The 22,297-nt window shown below is 42.4% G+C and overlaps 2 protein-coding genes across 14 annotated transcripts in view; one reads left to right on the top strand and one right to left on the bottom strand.

The window, feature by feature from the left end:
* The window catches only part of LOC143989955 (uncharacterized), a 269,998-nt gene that overhangs the window by 65,795 nt on the left and 181,906 nt on the right, over positions 1-22,297 (bottom strand). The window lies entirely within an intron of this gene.
* The window catches only part of LOC143989382 (E3 SUMO-protein ligase ZNF451-like), a 77,519-nt gene that overhangs the window by 51,678 nt on the left and 3,544 nt on the right, over positions 1-22,297 (top strand). For 9 of the 13 annotated variants that reach the window (XM_077489490.1, XM_077489489.1, XM_077489491.1 and 6 more), the window contains 2 exons: positions 625-772; positions 10,414-12,017. In XM_077489490.1, coding sequence (XP_077345616.1) covers positions 625-772; positions 10,414-12,017 — 1,752 coding nt within the window. Of the gene's footprint in view, positions 1-624; positions 773-10,413; positions 12,018-17,449; positions 17,892-18,103; positions 18,313-18,335; positions 18,412-22,297 lie in introns of those variants that run through there. The other 4 variants (XR_013277025.1, XR_013277024.1, XM_077489498.1 and 1 more) reach the window with 4 other exon arrangements.

Here is a 22,297-nt window from a genome sequence, read left to right as displayed (position 1 = left end):
ACGATTAAGCTGCAGCAAGCATATGTGTAGGATAACGCACACCTCGGATAATTGTATCAAACTCATGCTGCACATAACAAATCAGGGCCGGCGCTACCACTAGGCGGACTAGGCAACCGCCTAGGGCGCCCGGCCGCTGGTTATTTTATTCCTGGCTGCCTTGCTGCAACTACTATGAATGTCAGTGCCATGTCTAGCAGCGGCGCCATCCGCCCTCCCCCTCGCCCCGCTCTGGCTTTCCACAGTAATCCTCCTCTCTTCTGGTATCATCTGCCTCACGCAGTGTATCATCATGTGTCCAATCACTATTCAGACCAGTAACATACACCGCACCGCCTCTGTGTCTCAGGCAGAAGGGATACATTTTGTTTTAGTGCAGCGTCGCACGGCCGCGCAATTGTCAGTTAAAGCAACGCAGTACCGAATTGCAAAAAATGGCTTGGTCATTCAGCAGCCAAATCTTCCGGGGCTGAAGTGGTTAAACATGTAACATGTTCTCAAAGGGAGCTTATCCTTTAATTTTATTAAACCATGTGATAACCATTCTGTAAAATCTTCATTTTTTGGCTAATTTCATATCGGTGCATCCGATTCTGTTTCAATAAACAATTTCTCTTATTGTAGGTGAAAATGGAGTTCCACGTCCACTACCTATTCCATCTTATGCAAAGAGAGTCTTGATTGCACTTTGTAAGGACATTCCATTTCAAGTTGTTTGCACATATTGTCGCTGCGAGCTACGTTCTCATATGGAAGTAACTGCACACTTCAGGTGGGTGTAGCTGTGAGTAAATCGGTAACATGGATGGATATCACTCCACTCGAAAGGCTTGGTTTTCTGGTTCCAGAAACATCACTGTCTGACTGAACAAATATTTTTGCAGTAATAGTCCCTGTAAGGCCCCTTTCACACGGGGCTGTCCTCATTCAGCCTGTAAATAGCTCAGCGGGGATCGCTTCATTGATCCCCGCTGAGCCGGCGGATGACAAGTCCGCCTCTGCACTCTGTGCAGGGACGGACCTGTCCGAGCCCCTCTCTTCCCTATGGGTGATCGGATGAAAACGGACCAGTGGTACGTTTTTCATCCAATCCACCAGACGGATGAAAAATAGGATTTGCATCCGTCTGGTTTTAGGAAAAATATATGTGTAGCGCTATGACTGTTAGGTTGCTCGTCTTCTGTAAGTAACCCCTGGTAGCCTAGGCTAGGATGGAAGAGCGGAGGTCCCTTTCACCGGTGGACACACATTACACATACACACGATTGTACGTGAAAAATGAATGTGCATATTGAAGCACACACAGCAGTTTTATTTAGTTTGAGCTAAAGGACAGCCCTGTGGTTTAGCCAATCAGGTAATTCATACATACATCGACATTTTTCTTAAACTCATGACATTATCTAAGTCAAAGGTGAAATACAGTCTTCTGATAGTTATTTCGTCATTTCAACATCTGCTGACTGACCATATTCTTGCGTAACCAGTCCTTTCTTAGCTTTGTACCTCTTACCGCAGACAGATGCTTCCTAATATGTCAACATCTTGCATCTTAATTCTGAACTTAGTGAAATGCACGCCTAAGCATATTATCTTAGACCTTTAACCTAGTATATCTTTTGTTAACCTTAATAAGTATTCCCTTATAATCCTTCCTTTGATCATTCTGTGATTTACATAATGATCATTCCTTTTCTAATTTAATAGCACAGGCTTCATACTCCGAACCCTTGTGCTCTTGGTTTCTATACCATACCGTTGGATCCTTAACAATGGAAGTGAGTTTCAGATCCTTCGGAGCGACCGTGTTTCCCTTTTTACATAAACATTTGATTATCTTATAACAGGCATATAAAAATAGAATGAAGAGAATCACAGTGACAATTGTCATGGCAGCATTTCGGAGCCAAGATATTAATCCCCCAAAACTAAAACTGCTCGAGAAGGGATCCCAGTTTTTTCCTATGTTCCTTGCCTCTTTCTGTAGTTTATTTACCTCTTCCCTGTGTTGGGCAATAACGTCATAGTAGTCTGGGACTTCGATGCTGGTATTATGAATCCAGGTACAGCACTCATAATCCTCAGTAGTCTCACAGAGGCCAGTAAGGGCTGCACTCATACTTTCTATAGCCAACTCATGTAGTTCTAGTTGCTTCCTAATTGCCCTAGTTTCTAGATTTAGTTTGGTTATGTCATCAGAATTTTCCTCCAGAATCTCATCAATTATGCCAGTGTAATTATTTAATCTTTTCATTAGGTCAATTCCCCACCCTGTCCAGGAAGGGAACCATGCCCAGGCCATATCTTTTTCTAAAAACAATTCTCGTTTATTACGGTGTCTAAGGGGATATCTAGGATGCATGCTGGCTTCAAGGAGGTGACTTCCCTTGTTATCCCCTAATACCCCCATGATAGGAACCAGGGCTGCAAGGTAACACCACCCCTGGGGTTTGGTTGGGATCCAGGGGTGACAGAGTTTGCCGCAGCATATATATATGGTATTTCCTAGAGCTAGGGGTCGTTTATGGAACGCGTTCCTAAGAGTATCAGAAAGGCCAGAGAGCACCAGAATTGACATTAATTGGTGTATTGTAGTCTTGGTACTGGAGCTAAGAAAGTCTAAAAAGGTGGCATTTAGGGTGGGATCTGAAGTATGGAAGAAAGAAGGACTGTTAAACGATGTCATTGAAATGTTAAGTTTTGTTTGTTTGCAAACCTCGGCTCCATTTGTGGTGTTTCCCAGTCGGAAACACCAGTCTGGGAAGTGGCTTCTACCTATAATTTGGAAAGTGAGGGTTTTATTTGGAAGGGTCCTAGTAACATTCGTTAGGACGATAGGGGGTGTTCCATTAAGGAGGGGGGTAAAATTCAAGGGGACTGCCATGAGAGGGATTCTAGCTGTACTGGGATGTAGCTTGCTGCAAATCCAGCATTTCTCAAAACCAGATTTTTGAGCATAGCTATATTTGAATTTTAGTAGTAACATCTTGCTAGTCAGTCCCTTAGGTGACTCATTAACGGGTACAATACTTCTACTATGTCTTTGGCCGGGGGTATTATTCATCTTAGGTGGTCCACATATCCCTTTTAATAGACCTAAGTCTTCTGGATGATATATACAGTTGGCTATAAACCATGTGGGCAGGAATACAAATAGTACCAGACTACCCCAAAGACATACAGCCTTCCCTGACACTGATGGAGAAAGCATCTTTGTTTTTTTAAAGTTCTGATTATTTGTTATCTAAGAGTTCTGTTCTTCTTCTTCGTTTCTCATCCCGGCAGTTGTTGGCTCTGTTTTGTCCTTTTGAGGGGGTGTGGGATCTTCCAGGGAAATTTGTTCTATGCCTCTCTGAACTTCTTGTAGATCTTGTTCTTGGGAGTTGCTGCTCTCTGTCACTGCCAGGGGCTCTGGAGTCGAGGGAAGCTGGGGACACTTTTTAAGACGGCTGGCGTGGATCCAGGTGTTTCCTAGGTCTGTTAACACTGCGGTCCTGGATACCTTTTCCACCTTCCATGGTCCTGAGAAAGCCGGTCCGATACTCTTTCTTTGTGCTAATTGTTTGATCAGCACTTTATCCCCAGGGATGAAGGGATGCGTTGGTTCTGTGGGAAGAGGGAAAAAGGTGACAGAAACTTGTTCGTTCATTTCATGAAGCATACTTACCAGGTTTTTCACGTACATTTCCTGTTGAGAATAAATGTCAATATCAGTGTCTTGGTCTAATGGGGGTAATTCTATGTTTGCGGGGATTCCCATGAGGACCTCAAAGGGTGATAGTTTTGTTCTTGCATGTGGATCTTCCCCTCTTTTGACCAAAGACCTTCAGGGTCTTTGGTCAATCCTTCCTGTGTCCAAAAATGGACATCATCTTCTGTGGCCATTGATTGCATCTGTGCTATGACAGTTTTAAAGTTAGGTGCTGCGAAGTGTTCCTTGAAAAACATTGTTGTGGGGGCAGGTGGGTTAGGGGAAAAGGCAGCAGCTCTTTTAGCTTCTCTGTCAGCAAGAGCATTCCCTTTTGAAACACGACTGCTGTCAGAGGAGTGTGCCTTTACTTTAATTATGGCTACCTTTTTTGGAAGAAGAATGGCTTGGAGGAGAGCACTAATCTGTGTGGAGTTGGCAATTATTTTGTTGTCTGCTGTTTTAAAACCTCTATTGGCCCATATCACACCAAAATCATGCACCACTCCAAAAGCATATCTACTGTCTGTGTAGACGTTCACCTCTTTACCGGTGAATAGAATGCAGGCCCTAGTGAGGGCTTCTAACTCTGCTACCTGGGCTGAAGAAGGAGGTAATGATTTTGCCTCCAGTACGATGTCTGGTAGTTGAACAACTGCATAACCGGTTAAAAAGGTGGAGTCAGAGGGACGTGAGCAGCTACCGTCAACGAAAACATCCTCTGCACCTGAGATAGGGGTGTCAGTGAGATCCGGTCTGGGACTGGTAATAGCAGCAACCTTTTCCGAACAGTCATGTATAATGTCTGGGTCATGTGGTAAATGCAACATGGAATGCAAAAGGCGCACAGCGGGGTTGCTGGCAGGCACATATTTGAGTGTGAGGTTATCAGTGTTCATCAGTGTTATCTCATAACCACTAAGTCTTTGCGAGGTCATATGTTGGGTATTCATGTTCTGAATAAGATGCGTGACTGAATGAGTGGTATAGAGAGTCAATGGGTGACCTAGCACTAATTTGTTTGCATCTTGTACAGCCATTGCACAGGCAGCAAGATTTTGGAGACAGAATGGCATTCCCTGTACTTGGATGGGGAGTTTTTTTTTTGATAGATATGAGACAGGGCGATACCCTGATCCATGTTGTTGTGTTAGCACGGCGGCAAAAGAGCTTCCTGAAACTACACAGTACAGCTGAAAAGCTTTACCATAGTCTACCAATCCCAGGGCGGGAGCATTTGACAGACTGTTTAATAGAGCTTGAAAAGCTTGTAGTCTGTCTTCAGTCCAATCTATTAATTTAGGGGCTGTCGAGCCAGTAGCCTCTCTTAGGATACTATCATAATGAGAACAGTCAGGGATCCATTGGCGGCAATATACAATTGCACCCAAAAATGAGAGTAGGGCGGCCTTGTCTTTTGGCGGACTGAGAGCTTGTAGGGCTGCGGCACGTTTAGGTGACACCAGCCTTGTTCCTTCTCTAAGGATACAACCTAAGTATTCAACCTGGGACTGGCACCATTGCACCTTCTTCCTGGAGGCGAGGTGTCCAGCTCGGGCTAGGTGTCCCAACAGTGATGTTGAATCGACCGCACAATCTTCAGCAGTTCGACTGCACAGGAGCAAGTCGTCCACATACTGTATCAGTACCGACCCTCGCTCAGATGTCCAAGACTTGACAGTCTCGTTGAGTACCATAGAGAAGGCGGCTGGACTGTCTACATACCCTTGCCAGGTTAGTTGGCCCCCGGCCCAGGAGAAAGCAAACATAGGTTGGGCTTCCTCTGCAATGGGAATGCTAAAGAAAGCATTCGCTAAATCAATTACTGTGTAGCATAGAGAGTCTGCCGGTATGCATGAGAAAATAAAAGTGATGTCTGAGACTAGGGGTGGGAGGGGAATCACTTGTTTGTTTACTGCCCTTAGGTCTTGTATGTATAAGTCTCCACTCCCCACTGGCCTTTTTTTACGGGGTAAATGGGCGTGTTCCAGGGACTGATGATTGGTTTCAGGATACCTTTTGATATGTAATCATTAATTTGAGGGGAGATGCCTTTGACTTTCTCTGGGGGTAGGGGATACTGTTTTTGATATTGTATCCCTGCATCTGACCGCATTTGGGGTGCATATGGTGTGCAATTAATAAAGCCCACACTACCTTTGTTTTCTGCCCAAATTGTGTGATGGTCAAGGGAGGAAGGTATCATTAGAAAGAAACTCCTGTGTGCATGTCTTTTTGGGAACCCTCTGTGTGCATGTCGCTTAGGGCCATGTAAGTCACATAATGGTGAACTAGCGGTAAGGGAACCTTCTTTATTAAACTTAATGGTAATACACAGTTGTGCCAAGAGGTCCCGTCCCATAAGGGGCACAGGGCATGAGGACAAGACGGCAAAAGTTTGGGTACATAATTTCTGTCCTTCTGGAGTGGCTACAGTCAGTGGTGGAGTGATGGGATGGGTGACAGGTGTCCCATTAATACCAACAGAGTTTCCCTCGGTGCATTATTTGTGGCTGTGTAGGATATTGGGGTAGTGGTTGACGAGGGTTCTGGTATGGCAGATAACGGGGATACTGTGGGCGGGTCTGGGGGTTAAATCCCCTGCCTCTGCCTCTTGCTCTAATCTGTCCAGTCCTATAAGGGCACTGGGATTTCCAATGTCCTTGCTGTCCACAATTGCCTATATTTTCCAAGGCATTTGTTCCATGCACAGAAACAATCCTTCATGTATTGTGGGTCAGCCCCTTTGCAGGGAGGATAAGAATGCTTATGTACCTGACAAATTTTACTGACTTCTTGCCAGTCTTCCTCAGTACAAGGACCATATGGCCCTGGGTCATGTATCCCCAATTGCTGACACCTTTCTCGGACTTGTGTCCAAAATGGTTCTACCTGGGGGCCAGGGATCATATTACTAACAAATTCATAGGGTGATGGGGTGGCCATGGCTTGGGTTGCTGCAGAATTCCCCATCTAGTAGTCTGGGCAGTGTGTGTCTAGTGGCAGGACACAGGTGATAACACCCGGTTTGTCCAACAATCCGGTCTCTGGTCTGGGAGTAGGATCCCTGATCTTTTTTGGGGCAGATGGACTTATATAAAACTATGAAGATTTACCCTTAATATACGATGAAGGGTAAATCTTTCCTGGTGGCGGGATATACCCCTCTTACACCAAGTCTGCAAGAGAACCCCCCTGGTCTGGTGGTCAGTAAAATCCACTTGTCATCTATTCTTAGGAAGAGTAGACCTAACGTGCAATGGGGGCAGGCGGATGCTATGTCACTACAAGAGGGCTCCTCATACTCTGCACTCATTTAAACAACAACAATTATTTTCCTTATACTCTATATTAAAACTTATACTCTATATACTTACACACGTACCTAGAGAGAAACAGACATATTCTTAATATACTTTAAGACATGAAATAACCGTATTGCAATACATTTATCAATTTATAGTGCACTTTTAAAAAAAAAAAATTCAAATGGGCGTCCACTCCACCAATCCCTTTGTCACGGGCGTAATCTACTACTTCCCGTGTTAAAAATACTATTACCAATAGTTTTAAGTCAGACCAACCTAGTCGGACTCCCCTAAACCTATAAATTCCTTGCGAGCCCTTTTAACCTTCCGAGGGACCAGCCTAGTCCGCCGCGAAGGCACAGTTACTTCTTTTAAATTTAAACTAAGTTCGTAGCGGCCGCCCGGACAGAGTAAGTGTTTACACCATTCACCAATCAGGTAAAAAGAGTAAAGTGACCTACCTGTCGCAAGACGAACCCCACTCCTGGTACCAAAACTGTTAGGTTGCTCGTCTTCTGTAAGTAACCCCTGGTAGCCTAGGCTAGGATGGAAGAGCGGAGGTCCCTTTCACCGGTGGACACACATTACACATACACACGATTGTACGTGAATAATGAATGTGCATATTGAAGCACACACAGCAGTTTTATTTAGTTTGAGCTAAAGGACAGCCCTGTGGTTTAGCCAATCAGGTAATTCATACATACATCGACATTTTTCTTAAACTCATGACATTATCTAAGTCAAAGGTGAAATACAGTCTTCTGATAGTTATTTCGTCATTTCAACATCTGCTGACTGACCATATTCTTGCGTAACCAGTCCTTTCTTAGCTTTGTACCTCTTACCGCAGACAGATGCTTCCTAATATGTCAACATCTTGCATCTTAATTCTGAACTTAGTGAAATGCACGCCTAAGCATATTATCTTAGACCTTTAACCTAGTATATCTTTTGGTAACCTTAATAAGTATTCCCTTATAATGACAAAGACAGAATTTTTTTTTAGAAATTATATGCGTCGCCATATAAATCTTAAGGCGAGAAAAAACACATTCCCTAATAGTGAAAAACCTTAAACTGCATTTGAGCAGTTAAACAAACCTTTGAAATGCAAATACAGGTGAAAAATGAGTAAAAACAATAACTAATAATCAAACGTGGACAATTATCCAAAAGAAGTGTAGGTGTCCAATAATGTTTTTAGAAGACTCAACTTTCCAAGAAACAGCTTCCAAAGGAAATTGTGTACTCTTCATGCATGCATGCATCACCACCACAACGTGAAACTGGGGGAGGCTTACCAGAAGACTTTGACTTAGTCAGGCGTATGCCCCCCAAGTCATATAGGCTTTATATATGGAATTTGCCCGATAGGTGTAGATACTCCACGGACTCAGCTTGCACCACCACGTCATACAGGCGAGATGTTCGTTAATATCCAATGTGAGATGAGGTAATGGTCTCGTACATAAAACCATAGGGACCCCAGATGATGACTTTAGTCAAAACAAGTTGGGTGGGCTCCTCTGCAGACATCGCTGGTTTCCATTCGTGTACATGCCGTTTTTGATTTCTTCTAAATTTGAGTATTTTTTTTTGTTTTGTTTTTTATGCCTATTCATTAAAAAAATCTTTTATGACAATATTACACTATGTTGGCCCTTTGCTTTTATGGTTTTATGTACGCCTCCCCCAGTTTCACGGTGGTGGTGGTGATGCATGCATGCGTGAAGAGTACACCATTTCCTTTGGAAGCTGTTTCTTGGAAAGTTGATTCTTCTAAAAATATTATTGGACTTTATATTTTGGGACTTACTTGGCACCTACATTTCTTTTGGATAATTGTCCACGTATGATTACTATTTATAGTTTTTATTAATTTTTAACCTGTATTTGCATTTCAAAGGTTTGTTAAACTGCTCAAATGCGGTTTAAGGTTTTTCACTATTAGGGAATGCGTTTTTTTCTCGCCTTAAGATTTATATGGTGACGCATATAATTTCTAAAAAAAAATTCTGTCTTTGTCACAGCGCTACACATATATTTTTCCTATTTTCCATTTATGTTTTCTTGTCTAGAAGCGGTGTTGGCGGTTTGCTAAAGTTTATTATCACAGCGCAGTATATACCAAAACATTATTGACATCCGTCTGGTTTTAGCAGAGATGATCGGATCAGGGCTGATCGGATGTCAGCGGACATGTCTCCGCTGACATCCGACACTCCATAGAGGTACATGGAGCTCCTGTTCAAATCCACCTCAAAACTGACAGGCGGATCTCAACGGTCCGCAAGGATATTCATTGTCTCGTGTTCGCTGAAGCTTTAGGACCTGCTGTCGTTCTGAGTGTGACTTGCATGCTGCATGCCCATTTCAGCACTTGCTTTGCTCTTTACATATTGTCAAAGTTTTCCAACAATCGATAATGAGCATTAATTCTGTTTGGAAGTGTTTATTGCCCCAAAGATTTTCTTAAATTACTTGAGCGTAGTTCTAGCATTAAATCTTGGGTTCTAACAAACGCTGACCTCAAAGCCCAACTGAAGTCACAGAAGTGTATATGGAGCCAGATACCCCTCCATTTTCAGTGTTACTGCTTATTAAAGTTGTGCAATTGGATCTGAATTTGACTGTGCTGGCCAAATGAATTGCAGCAAAAGCGCTGGCAGCCATCCTCCAGTGAGGAATGTATAAAAAAGTGCACATAATTGCCTTTTGGCCTCGTGCTTCCTTGTTGAAAATCTTTATCCAAGGTGTTTCTGACGTTAGGCCCCCCTGCAGCACACCTGCTGCTTCCCAGGGACCTTAATTTTGTTCTCAATGCCCTGCAGAGACCACCTTTTGAACCAATTGGGGATATTCCTTTGGAGATTCCTACGAGCAGATAGCCATTTTGGTAGCTATCCTGTCTGTTAGACATGTCTTTGAATTGGCAGGCCTTTCCTATAAAGAACTTCACAAGGACAAGTTTGTATTGTACCCATTTCATCTTTTCTTTCAAAAGGTGGTTTTGTTGTCTACATTGCCTGAATGTAGTCAGAGCCATTAGAATGCACATGAAAGCTTTGAACTCCATTAGACAAATGGATTCCCCATTTGTCCTTTCATCGCGATGTTGCAAGAAGCACTTGGCTTCACTGGTGCATGTCCACTCGACCAAATCTATGGAAGTATCCTGGGCCTTTAAGCACCACGCCTCTGTTTCCAGACTCTACTGAGTGGGGTAGGAGTCATAGGGGAGGCTCCCTAGGGGGCAATAGGGGGGATAGCAATGAAAACCTGAAATATGTTGTAATTCTCTTCTATCCCTAGGAAGTTTTTACTGGTGTTTGGTTTTCATTTTACTTTTGTCCATAGCTCATTAGTTGTGTGTTTTTGTTTTTTTTGCTAAATTGCCTTTGTTTCTTTATTTAGAACGCAATGTCGAAAAGCTGGTCCTGCTTCAGTTTCAGAAAAAAGCATAGCTGATGTTGCATCTGTTTTCCAGCTAAAAGCTTTCTGCCTGACTTGTAAACAAGGTCTAAGTGATAAAGCACGCATTGAAAAACACATCGCAAGAACAAGTCACGATGTCAAGGGGATTATTTCTATAGAGGAGTCCATTCTAGCATTTTGCTACCTAAATGAAGGAATAAGAACACCTTCTGACTTCTGCCTGTTGGCTTCCAATGCTAGATTGGAACACATCATGCTTAAAAGAAACTTAAACAATACTGATGACAGCAACGTTTTGTCAAAGCATGTACAGCAAAATGAAACTGATGGTGGTTTAAAAAAAGAGGCCAATATTATGGTGACTGCTTGGTTCTGTGAATGTTCTCAACAGTTTTCAGCTGAGAAAGATGCTAAAAAACACATTATGACAGCCAATAGGATCTCTCACAAGTGCATGGTTTGTGGCAAGCTCGCTGATGACACTGCCATTATTCGCCTTCACATGTGCCGATTTCACGGTGGTGGGCGCTTGGACAGTTTTCTTTTTTGGTGCCAGATGTGTAAGGTTGAGCTGGCAAGAACTGAAAATGTGTTGATGCATATTATAGATTGCCATGGTGGTCATTCCTTTTACTATGAACAGGAGGTCCCAGAAGAGCAACCAACTTCCTTAGAGATTGATATGAGATCTGAGAGTCCAGCAAGTAACGCATCCCCATCACCACAGCAGTCTGAGGGTTTGTGGCAGTGCCATATTTGTGAGGAGACTTTTGATAATGAAGAAACTGTTCTACAACACTGCCAATCCTTAAGCATTCACCACTTTCATAAATATTGCTGTGACACCTGCAAGAAGAAGTTTCTTAAAATGGAGACTTTACTTAGGCATTGTCAGCTTCAGCATGATGGGGACATAAAAGTGAAATATTTTTGTGGGCTTTGTAAAGATCTTTACTTTGATGAAGAAGCTGCCTTCCTTGGCCACTATGAGAGTTTTCACGCTTTGGACTATAGTTATATACCAAATCGGGGGCAATCAAATGTTAAAGTTCCAGATGATACACTGACCACATGTATTGAGTCTGAAAAGCGTCTGACTTGCGGCTGTCTGGAAAAATATTCTCTCAAAGCAACAAAGAAGGCAGATGGCAAACTCTGCTTGGATAGACTGTTTGGGAAAGGAAACCTCTGGTATAGCTGCTGTTTATGTCCAGCAACTGACCAAACCTTTGAAGGCATCAATACACATGTTTGTAAGAACGAGGGGCAGTCCAGTGACAGAAATGTTGTTATTAAGTGCAGCATTTGTTCGAAATCTTTTTCAGACACAGAAGGTGCTCAAACTCACTACCATATGAAACACTGTTTCTTGAAAGAGCCCAGTAAGAATTATAATTTCAAAGCTGATGAATCCATAGGTGAGGTGTTTAAATTTACAGCTAGTGGTACTTCTGTTAGTAAACCGCCAGCAAGACTGAAGCGGAGAAAAGAATTGCATTACAAGGCTGAGACAAAGGACAAAAATCGCCCTGAAAAAATCCAACCAAAAACTAAAGTTATGGAGATACAAAACCGTGACACAGGTATTACGCTTTGGTTTATACTTTAAAAAATGTGATTCAATTGTAAAGACGAATATTTATCAAACATGTATTTAAAAGACATGTTTGCTAATTTGCTTGCTGTTCCTTACTTTCAGTGACTTGGGGGGGGGGGGGGTTAACAAAAATAGGGCTACTTCTTGACAGATGTAAGTAGAAAAAGTTCATTTAATTGGAAGAGTCTAGAATCTGACAGTGTCACGCAGAAGGCTTTTGTAGTTTTCCTGGTGTCCGATTTGAAATTGGCCCAGAGAAAGTTCATTCTAGAGCCATTAATGGCCATGAGTAGTAGTAGTGTGTTGTGTTTTTTTTTTTTTTTTTTTCTGTCTGGCATAAATATTAGTTTTACAAACAGATTAAGGGTGTTGGTATAGGGCAGTGATGGTGAACCTTGGCACCCCAGATGTTTTGGAACTACATTTCTCATGATGCTCATGCACTCTGCAGTGTAGTTGAGCATCATGGGAAATGTAGTTCCAAAACATCTGGGGTGCCAAGGTTCACCATCATGGGTATAGGGGCTCAATATACCTATACCTAGCTGCCACCACCATGAATAGAAAAATACTATACCCAAAAGCCAGTTTGAGGATACGCCACAATTGTGACTTTGAGGACTAAATAACACAGTCTAACGTCTTGATTAATAGGTTTATAGAAAAAGGGTACCCAAAAAAAGGCTAGAGAGTGCCAGGTCAGTTGTAGGAAATAAGAATAGACAATCATTGTTATAAAATAAAAAGAAGGTAAATAAACCATTTGATACAGCATTCATTACAGGATTCAAACTTCATTCTAAGCATCTAAAGAAAATTGACACTGGCCCATTTTATGTCGAGACCAGACTTTGGGCAAAATATTGCCTAAGAATCCTTATTTTATTTTACAGAGGAGCCCGGAGCTTGAGAAATAAAATGGTCCACAATATTCCTGATTCCACCCAGAAGAAAGGTCACCTTTTTAAAACATATGTTTTTTTTATTTTTCTCCAGTCATCTTCCAGGACAGCAGGCCTACTGAGATGGCGTCAGTGAAGACTTTTCCCGGCTGACCATCCAACCCAAGGTCTCCAGAGTCCCTAGCATGGTGTCTCTCTCTCTCTCTCTCTCTCTCTCTCTCTCTCTCTCTCTCTCTCTCTCTCTCTCTCTCTCTCTCTCGTAGTGATGGCTGGACGCAGGGCGTGCGTTCCAGCATCACTGCGCACGACCGGAAGTCCGCCGTGAGCGCCAGACGTCCTTTCCGGGCGACGGACTTCCACAAAATGGCGAGACAGAGACATCGTGCTAGGGACTCTGGAGACCTTGGGTTGGATGGTCAGCCGGGAAATACACGCTGTGTCTATGGACGCAGCGTGTATGACAGGGAGCACGCCCGCAAGCTAACCCCCTTGAGATAGAGCTTCCCAGAGGGAGGTTGCCATTCCGGGGAGGAGCCGAGACAGCCGCTGAGGGACCCCAAAACAGGTGCATCAGGGCCACTCTGTGCAAAACGAACTGCACAGTGAAGGTAAGTATAACATGTTTTGTTTAAAAAAAAACCCATACAACCCTTTTAAAGACTAAACCTTTTTCTGACACTTGTTTCTTACAAAGTTAAAATCAGTATTTTTTGCTAGAAAGTTACTTGGAACCCCCAAATGTGTGTGTGTGTGTGTGTGTGTACACACACACACACACACACACACACACACACACACACACACACACACAGTGCCTTGCGAAAGTATTCGGCCCCCTTGAACTTTTCAACCTTTTGCCACATTTCAGGCTTCATACATAATGATATAAAATTTATATTCTTTGTGAAGAATCGCCAATAAGTGGGACACAATTGTGAAGTGGAACGAAATCTATTGGATTTTTGAAACTTTTTTAACTAATAAAAAAATGAAAACTGGGGCGTGCAAAATTATTTGGCCCCCTTGCGTTAATACTTTGTAGAGCCACCTTTTGCTGCGATTACAGCTGCAAGTTGCTTGGGGTATGTCTCTATCAGTTTTGCACATCGAGAGACTGAAATTCTTGCCCATTCTTCCTTGCAAAACAGCTCGAGCTCAGTGAGGTTGGATGGAGAGCGTTTGTGAACAGCAGTTTTCAGCTCTTTCCACAGATTCTCGATTGGATTCAGGTCTGGACTTTGACTTGGCCATTCTAACACCTGAATACGTTTATTTGTGAATCATTCCTTTGTAGATTTTGCTGTATGTTTGGGATCATTGTCTTGTTGGAAGATAAATCTCCGTCCCAGTTTCAGGTCTTTTGCAGACTCCAACAGGTTTTCATCCAGAATGGTCCTGTATTTGGCTGCATCCATCTTCCCCCTCAATTTTAACCATCTTCCCTGTCCCTGCTGAAGAAATGCAGGCCCAAACCATGATGCTGCCACCACCATGTTTGACAGTGGGGATGGTGTGTTGAGGGTGATGAGCTGTGTTGCTTTTACGCCAAACATATCGTTTTGCATTGTGGGCAAAAAGTTGGATTTTGGTTTCATCTGACCAGAGCACCTTCTTCCACATGTTTGGTGTGTCTCTCAGGTCGCTTGTGGCAAACTTTAGACGAGACTTTTTATGGATATCTTTGAGAAATGGCTTTCTTCTTGCCACTCTTCCATAAAGGCCAGATTTGTGCAGTGTACGACTGATTGTTGTCCTATGGACAGACTCTCCCACCTCAGCTGTAGTTCTCTGCAGTTCATCCAGAGTGATCATGGTCCTCTTGGCTGCATCTCTGATCAGTCTTCTCCTTGTCTGAGCTGAAAGTTTAGAGGGACGGCCAGGTCTTGGTAGATTTGCAGTGGTCTTATACTCCCCTTTCAAAATGATCGCTTGCATAGTGCTCCTTGGGATGTTTAAAGCTTGGGAAATATTTTAGTATCCAAATCCGGCTTTAAACTTCTCCACAACAGTATTACGGACCTGCCTGGTGTGTTCCTTGGTCTTCATGATGCTCTCTGCGCTTTCAACAGAACCCTGAGACTATCACAGAGCAGGTGCATTTATACAGAGACTTGATTACACACAGGTGGATTCTATTTATCATCATCAGTCATTTAGGACAACATTGGCTCATTCAGAGATCCTCGCTGAAGTTCTGGAGTGAGTTTGCTGCACTGAAAGTAAAGGGGCCGAATAATTTTATACGCACCACTTTTCAGTTTTTTATTTGCTAAAAAAGTTTAACCCTTTCATGACTAAGCCTATTTTTGGAATTTGGTGTTTACAAGTTAAAATCCATATTTTTTGCTAGAAAATTACTTGGAACCCCCAAACATTATATATATTTTTTTAGCAGAGACTCTAGAGAATAAAACGGCGATTGTTGCAATATTTTATGTCACACGGTATTTGCGCAGTGGTGTTTTAAACGCAACTTTTTGGGAAAACGGCGATTCTGAATACCGGATATTTTTTTAAAACCGGCGCCATTGGCAGCCGAGTAAACGGGAAGTGACGTCATGACGTCGCTTCCGTGTTTACGATGAGACTGGAACGAAGCCGATTACGGCTTCGTTCCAGTTCCTCCGCAACAGCCGGAGGCGTCGAATCTCTGATCGGTGCTCCCGATCGAGCGGGAGCACCGGTAACAGCGGCGAGAGGCGGCGGGAGGGGGGGACGTCCCCTCCCGCTCCTCCGGCATAACAGCCGAGCGGCTTTTAGCCGCATCGGTTGTTATGCCTGGATAGCCAATCGCCTGCTGCAAAAAACGGTACCGGGATGATGCCTGCAGGTGCGGGCATCATCCCGGTATAACCCCGGAAGCCGAGTACGCATATCTGCGTACGCTCGGCGGGAAAGGGTTAAAATATCCAATAGATTTCGTTCCACTTCACAATTGTGTCCCACTTGTTGGTGATTCTTCACAAAAAATTTAAAATTTTATATCTTTAGGTTTGAAGCCTGAAATGTGGCAAAAGGTTGAAAAGTTCAAGGGGGCCGAATACTTTCGCAAGGCACTGTGTGTGTGTGTGTGTGTGTGTATATGTGTGTGTATATGTATGGGGCTTATTACGTAGGTAAGACCAAACGCCCGTTTTTTTGCCGAATTAGGGACCATGTATCCCTTGTTCGTGCCAAAAAAATGGAGACACCCATCAGCAGGCACATGGGTCTCTTCCATGCATTTGACGAGACTTGTATGTATTTCTTTGCACTGGAATCGTATCCCCCAGGCGAGAGGGGTGGTGGTTTTGATCGTATACTTTTACAAAAAGAGGCTCGATGGATTTACACTTTAGGGGCCACCTGTGCCCCTGGTTTGAATGACTCACTGAGCTACAAACCTTTTCTCTGAGATCTATATTACATTCTTTATATCCTTTTTCTTTTTCAGTATTTCTTTTTTCCTTTTTTTTCTTTTGCTATTGAATAGATGCGTATTCACGCACTTATGTATTGATTTATATGACTTAATGGTCGATTAGTCAGGAGACTGCGTTATCTATATATACTCACCTTGTTATAATCCTGTTATTTTAGAATGATAAAAACTCTCTGTTATTCCAGTCTAGTTTCAATTCGTCTAGGTATATATTCTACCTTTGAAGAATACCTCTAAATTATAACTTTAGAAGCATTGGGACGAGACACCTTAGGACTGAAGCTTGTACGGGCGCCCTGGGCCTTAGTACAGTACTCGCACCGATCTGATCCATTGGAACGTGGCTGTATGTATATAAGTCCCCTTTTTTCCTGCACTTTGTTGGCCACCACAACGCCTTATAGTATAGGACAATCTCCCCTCCATACAGAAGCAGCTGCACTTGCTCCTCATTGGAGGTGGATCATTATCCTTCACTGTGATATATTAATGAGCAGATGGGCTGAACGCTGGCACTGTTCCTCTCCACTGATGTCAGCATCAGAGCCTAGTGATGTAACACTCTTATTACCGGTCTTTCTCCTTACTGCCCTTCCATTCTAATCTAAGCACAGTTTTTCCTAGATTCCCCCAGTGTATTTGGCTTATTCTGTGTTTTCGTCCTTACACAGAATGCAGGTAGGTGTATTTTGGGAAGGTTCCATTTTGCCAGCACTGTGGGTGGCGATTTGGACTTTCCAAAATGGCCGCCGTGCGCGAGTGACGACGGTTTACGTCACGTCGCGCATGCGCGGCACACCCCTCGGTTTCTTCCGAGACTCAGTGTAGAAACTATCTTCGCCCGCCCATTGGGGGCGTTCCCAGACGCCGCCAATTTGGGAGGAGGGCTTCATAAGGCAGCAGCTGTCTGCCTTTATCTCACTCAGTGGAGGTCTGGACAATTGCAAGTTCGTTTGTGTTATCAGGTATGCTGTTGGAGTCTTTCTGATACTTATGGTTTAATCATTATTTTTGACACTGAACTTATATTCAGTAATACATTTTAACTAATTCATGGCATTGTCTGCTGGTCTGTTTCTTCTGCATGCACACCAGATTCGTTAGCCCTATGTGAATTTTAAGCACTTTCCTACCCGGTATGCAATTGGATAGGAGGATATCTTCCTTTGGTTATCCTGGATATTATTGGTTTATCTGTGGCAGTTCCTGATTCCTTGATACGGTTTCAGGCTCTCTAGTGCGGATCTGATCAGGTAATTAATTTTGAGTTGAATACTGAAATCCAACTTTAACCTATGCAGCTCCTGAAGTTGCAAAATCTGAGCGACTTTATGCAGCGCATATGCTAGATTTCCTAATTCATATTGGAAATCTTTCTCCTTTCCCTCTATAGCACACATATAAACCGTTATTTGAAGCACCTCCTTACAGGCTTCTACAGACTGGGTGTCCCTTTCCCTAGTTTTCTATTTTTATTGAGGATCTTCATACTCTACTACAATACGTGATCTCTATGAGATGTGTGAATACACACTAGGTGAGTGGATGATCCCTCAGTCTCCTTGATTATTGAACAACCCTATTGTTTTTGCCCCCCCTCCCTTTATATTGTTATATACAATCTATATAGTTATATTTATTGTAGCAATCAGATTGAACAGTTTGTTTGTTTTCTCTACTAATCTACTGTAAATAATGACACATGAACCATGTAATCATCATTCTGTGTATGTATTTTTATCCATGCAGTTTTACACTTATCAAAAAATACCTAAAGCTCCCGAAGAAACTCGCCTTATGAGTGAAACATGTCGAGCACCTCACTACTGTGACCCAATTCATTATTGATCTCTTCTGATCCGAATGTATTGTATGGATATTATCATGTATTTATTGTGTTGTTTTAACAAAAATTTGATATTTTTTGTAAAATAAAAAATTGTTTCTTTATGAAATAACTACTTTTTTTCTCTTTTCCAAGAATTCTTTTTGAGTGATTGCTACTTGATTTTTTCTTTCTTTGGTTAATATATGATACCGGTAAAAGTCCCGTTGAGGTTAGTTACCTCCCCCTTTGTCTCTTTTCTTATATATATGTATGTATATAGATTTATAATTTTTTTTTTTTTTTTTTTTTTTTTAAGCAGAGACCCTAGAGAATAAACAGTAAAGTTGGCCCAATTTTTTTGTATAATGTGAAAGATGTTACGCCTCACGAATCATGATCTTTATTCAAAGCAAAAAAATTGTGATTCTCATTTTAGCCAGAATCGTGCAGCTCTACTGTGTGTGTGCGTATTAAGAGGGAATCCGCACAAGTGCATTAGTGCAAATGGAGACAAATTCATGTTGTTTACAAAGACAGGATGAGCCTGCTGGATGCTGGTGTGTGAAGCTCAAGCACTTCAATCCCGGGTGCAATAAACACCTGCACTCTGCTACCCTGCCCTTCTTGGCTCACTGAGTGGTTCACACTAGGAATCCGATGAGAATTTGCTGAGCACTCCTGTGCGATTCGCATGCGGTGCAGTGCGATTTATGCACATTTTGAATGTGCTAATTTTCAAAATGTGTGTACTAATGCACTAACAAAGCAATCTGTGCTGACTATGATGTAATTACAAATAAATATAAATGGGTAAAGTGGAAATAAGAAGAAGCTAAACTTCTAAAAGTGTTACCAACACCCATAAAAACTGTGTATATATAAAGTGAAGTAGCGCTAGTTAAACCAATATAGTAAACGATAAATATCTGACCAAATATCAACAGAGTATATACGTATCCATAAACAGTGATGTTCAAAGAAGTATTAATGATATTCCCACAACCTGTGATATAAATTAAGATTCAATAAATATATAAAAAAAAAAAAAAATCCAATTGGAATAAAGTGCAATATTGGTAAAGTATAATCCAAAGAATATGAGCAATCCAAAAATATGTCTATTATGAATAGTCCAATAAAGCAGCAGTGAAATAGTGAACTAATACTCTAAAAATGCACTATAAATAAAGTGCAGTGCCTTGTGCAAAAATTGGCATATCATCCAAATACGAGGATCATATAGATAAAATTGATAGAAAGCAGGGTTCTGTCTCCAAATAGTCCTGCAACAATATCACTCTCTTCCTATAAAGATAGATGAGGGTAAGGGGGAAAAGAACAGGTATAGGAGTCCAGCAAAAGGCAAATTCAGCAGTTCACTTTGGAATGTATAAAAAAAACACACATAGCTTGATACAATCCTCCCCCAGTGGTGCCAGCCCCTTACCTCACAAAAAGACCCCAGATGGGTCTAGTAGTGCATCAAAGGCCGTTCAGTCAGTGGCTCAGGAGCCTTCTCAAACTTCCAGAGGGTCACTGTGCTGGTCCCCAAGGTCTCTTGTCCTAATGGGAATGTCTCCAAACACAATGCAGAATTAGTAGGAGCCCTGAGTGTGTCAGTTGCCACGGTCGCCTGCCACCAAATGCAGCAGGTAACTTGTCACCGTCGCCTGCCACCAGATACAGCGGGTCACTTGCCACCGTTGCCGCTCACCATTATCCAGCCACTAGATGCAGCTTCTCTCTGTAGCCAATAACCCGTGCTACAGAGAGGAGCTGCATCTAGTGGCTGGATAGTGACGAGCGGCGACGGTGGCAAGTGACCCGCTGCATCGCACAAGACAGCACTGAAAGTAGCGCATGCAATGCAACCGGATTGCATGGCACCTCTGTACCCAGTGCAGGCAAACGTGCATGCATTTGGGGTGTCGTTAACATTGACTTACACTTCAGATCGCAACTGCAGTGCATTTTGAACAATGTGCCGGAAACGCGCACAGAGCATTGATTTCTAGCACCGCGTTCTGGTGTTCCACCTGCATGGCTGAACAATGCAGCAGGATTATGTAAATCAGCTGGTTGGCTTACAAAAATACAAATCCTTTTTCCATAGGAAGGGAAATTTGCCCTCGATATCCTGTTCTTCCCCACTGCTCGTGCTGACACTTAAAACCTCTGTTTTTTTTAAATTTATTTTAAAATTTGATAGATCTCCATACTGCTCGATACTCTTTACCAAATTTGGCATGGAGATTCTAGGTTTTGTCACATAAAATAGGACATCGTCCGCAAATGCGGCTACTTTATGAACCTCTTCCCCCAGCTCGATTCCTCCTATGTCGGGATTTTTCCTCACTGTCTCCAGCAGTGGTTCCAAAGTCAACACGAACAGTATGGGTGACAGTGGGCAACCCTGTCTAGTCCCATTGTACATTCTAAAGGGGTCAGACAAGTTGCCGTTTACCCTTACCACTGCCATTGGGCACTCATAGAGTGTCTTTATCCAACTCAGGATTCGGATACCAAATCCCATTTCTTTCAACGTGCCCAGCATAAATCCCCAGTCTACTCGGTCAAATGCTTTTTCTGCATCTATTGACAAGAGAAGACTGGGGGTTTTGCTCTCTTGGGCTTTCTGGAGAAGCAATAGTGTCCTCACTCCATTATCCCTTCCCTCTCGGCCCCCCACGAACCCCACTTGGTCTGGGTGGACCAAGTTCGGAACTATTTTTTTCATTCTAGTAGCTAGTATTTTTGCGAATAATTTTATGTCGGTATTTAACAATGAGATTGGTCTATAGTTTGAACATATCATACCTTCCCTCCCTTCTTTCAATATTGTGGAGATAATTGCTAGAGAGGCTTCCTTACCCAGTCCATATTTTATATCTAGGCCGTTAAAATATGCACATAACCTTGGTGACAAAATTTCCCCAAATTTTTTATAATATTCTATTATATAACCGTCCGGGCCCGGGCTTTTCCCTCCTGTTGTTTCTTTTATTGCTTGGTTTACTTCGGATGTTGTTATAGGAGAATCCAATTCCTGTACTATTTCCTGTGGTAGTGTAGGGACCTTAGTGTTTATTATATATTCTTTGATTTTCCTCTTTCTAATGTTCTCTTGCTGCTCTGTCTCCTTTTTTCTCACCCAATATAATTGCTCATAGTATTCTCTAAATACCTCCGCTATATCTTCAGTCTTATATTTGATCTCGTTATTTTTATCTATTATTTTCTCAATATAATTTTTTGCTTTCTTTTTCCTCAATATCCTAGCTAAACTCTTGCCATTCTTGTTTCCCAAGAAATATCGCTCTTTCGTTATTTTATGATATTCTCTCCTTACTTCTTGCTCTATTGTTTCCTCCAGCTCTAGTTTTTTTATAGCTAGATTCCGTTGTAGCCCCTGTATCTGTCCCTTTCCATTTTGTTTCTCTATTTTGTGTTTTAATTCTAATCTCCTAATTTCTTCTCTTAATTCCTTTACCTTTTTATTCCTTTCTTTTTGCCCCAAGTGAGATATATATTCCTCTTATGTAAGCCTTATGGGCCTCCCATAGTATGTTCTCCGCCATCTCGTCCTTCCCATTTGAGGCAAAAAAAAATTGCAGCTCCTTTCTTATTGTTTCCTCTCCTTCTACGTCTAATAGATCTTTATTTAGTTTCCAGGTAAACGGGGGTTTCTTTACCTCTGGGATTTTAATTCTCATGGTTACAGGTGCGTGATCCGACAGAGTCCTAGTTCCGATGTCCGTATCAACCACTTCCTCCAATAGCTGATGTTCCACCAGCCAATAATCTATCCTGGTGTACGTCCCATGCACGGGGGAGTAGAACGAATAATCTCGTTTCTTCGGATGTTGTATTCTCCACACATCTATCAGCTGCAATTCGGTCATCCATTGTTTAATTACATTTCGCTGCATGTTCGCCGTCTCCCGTGCATGGGACGAACTATCCAGTCTCGGATTTATCGGAAAATTCAGGTCTCCTGCCACAATCACCCTCCCCTCCTTAAATTCCCAAAGTTTTCCCAGTATCTTTCTCAGATAAGTTATTGGATTCTTATTCGGGCTATATATATTTGCCAAGGTATATTTTATTCCCCATAG

Source organism: Lithobates pipiens, unplaced genomic scaffold (genome assembly GCF_037356315.1).
Source record: "Lithobates pipiens isolate NorthernLeopardFrog02 unplaced genomic scaffold, aLitPip1_a1.2 Scaffold_18, whole genome shotgun sequence".
Classification (NCBI taxonomy): Eukaryota; Metazoa; Chordata; class Amphibia; order Anura; family Ranidae; genus Lithobates; species Lithobates pipiens.
The sequence above is the reverse complement of the archived record's forward strand: the minus strand, read 5'-3'. Positions and strand labels throughout refer to the sequence as shown.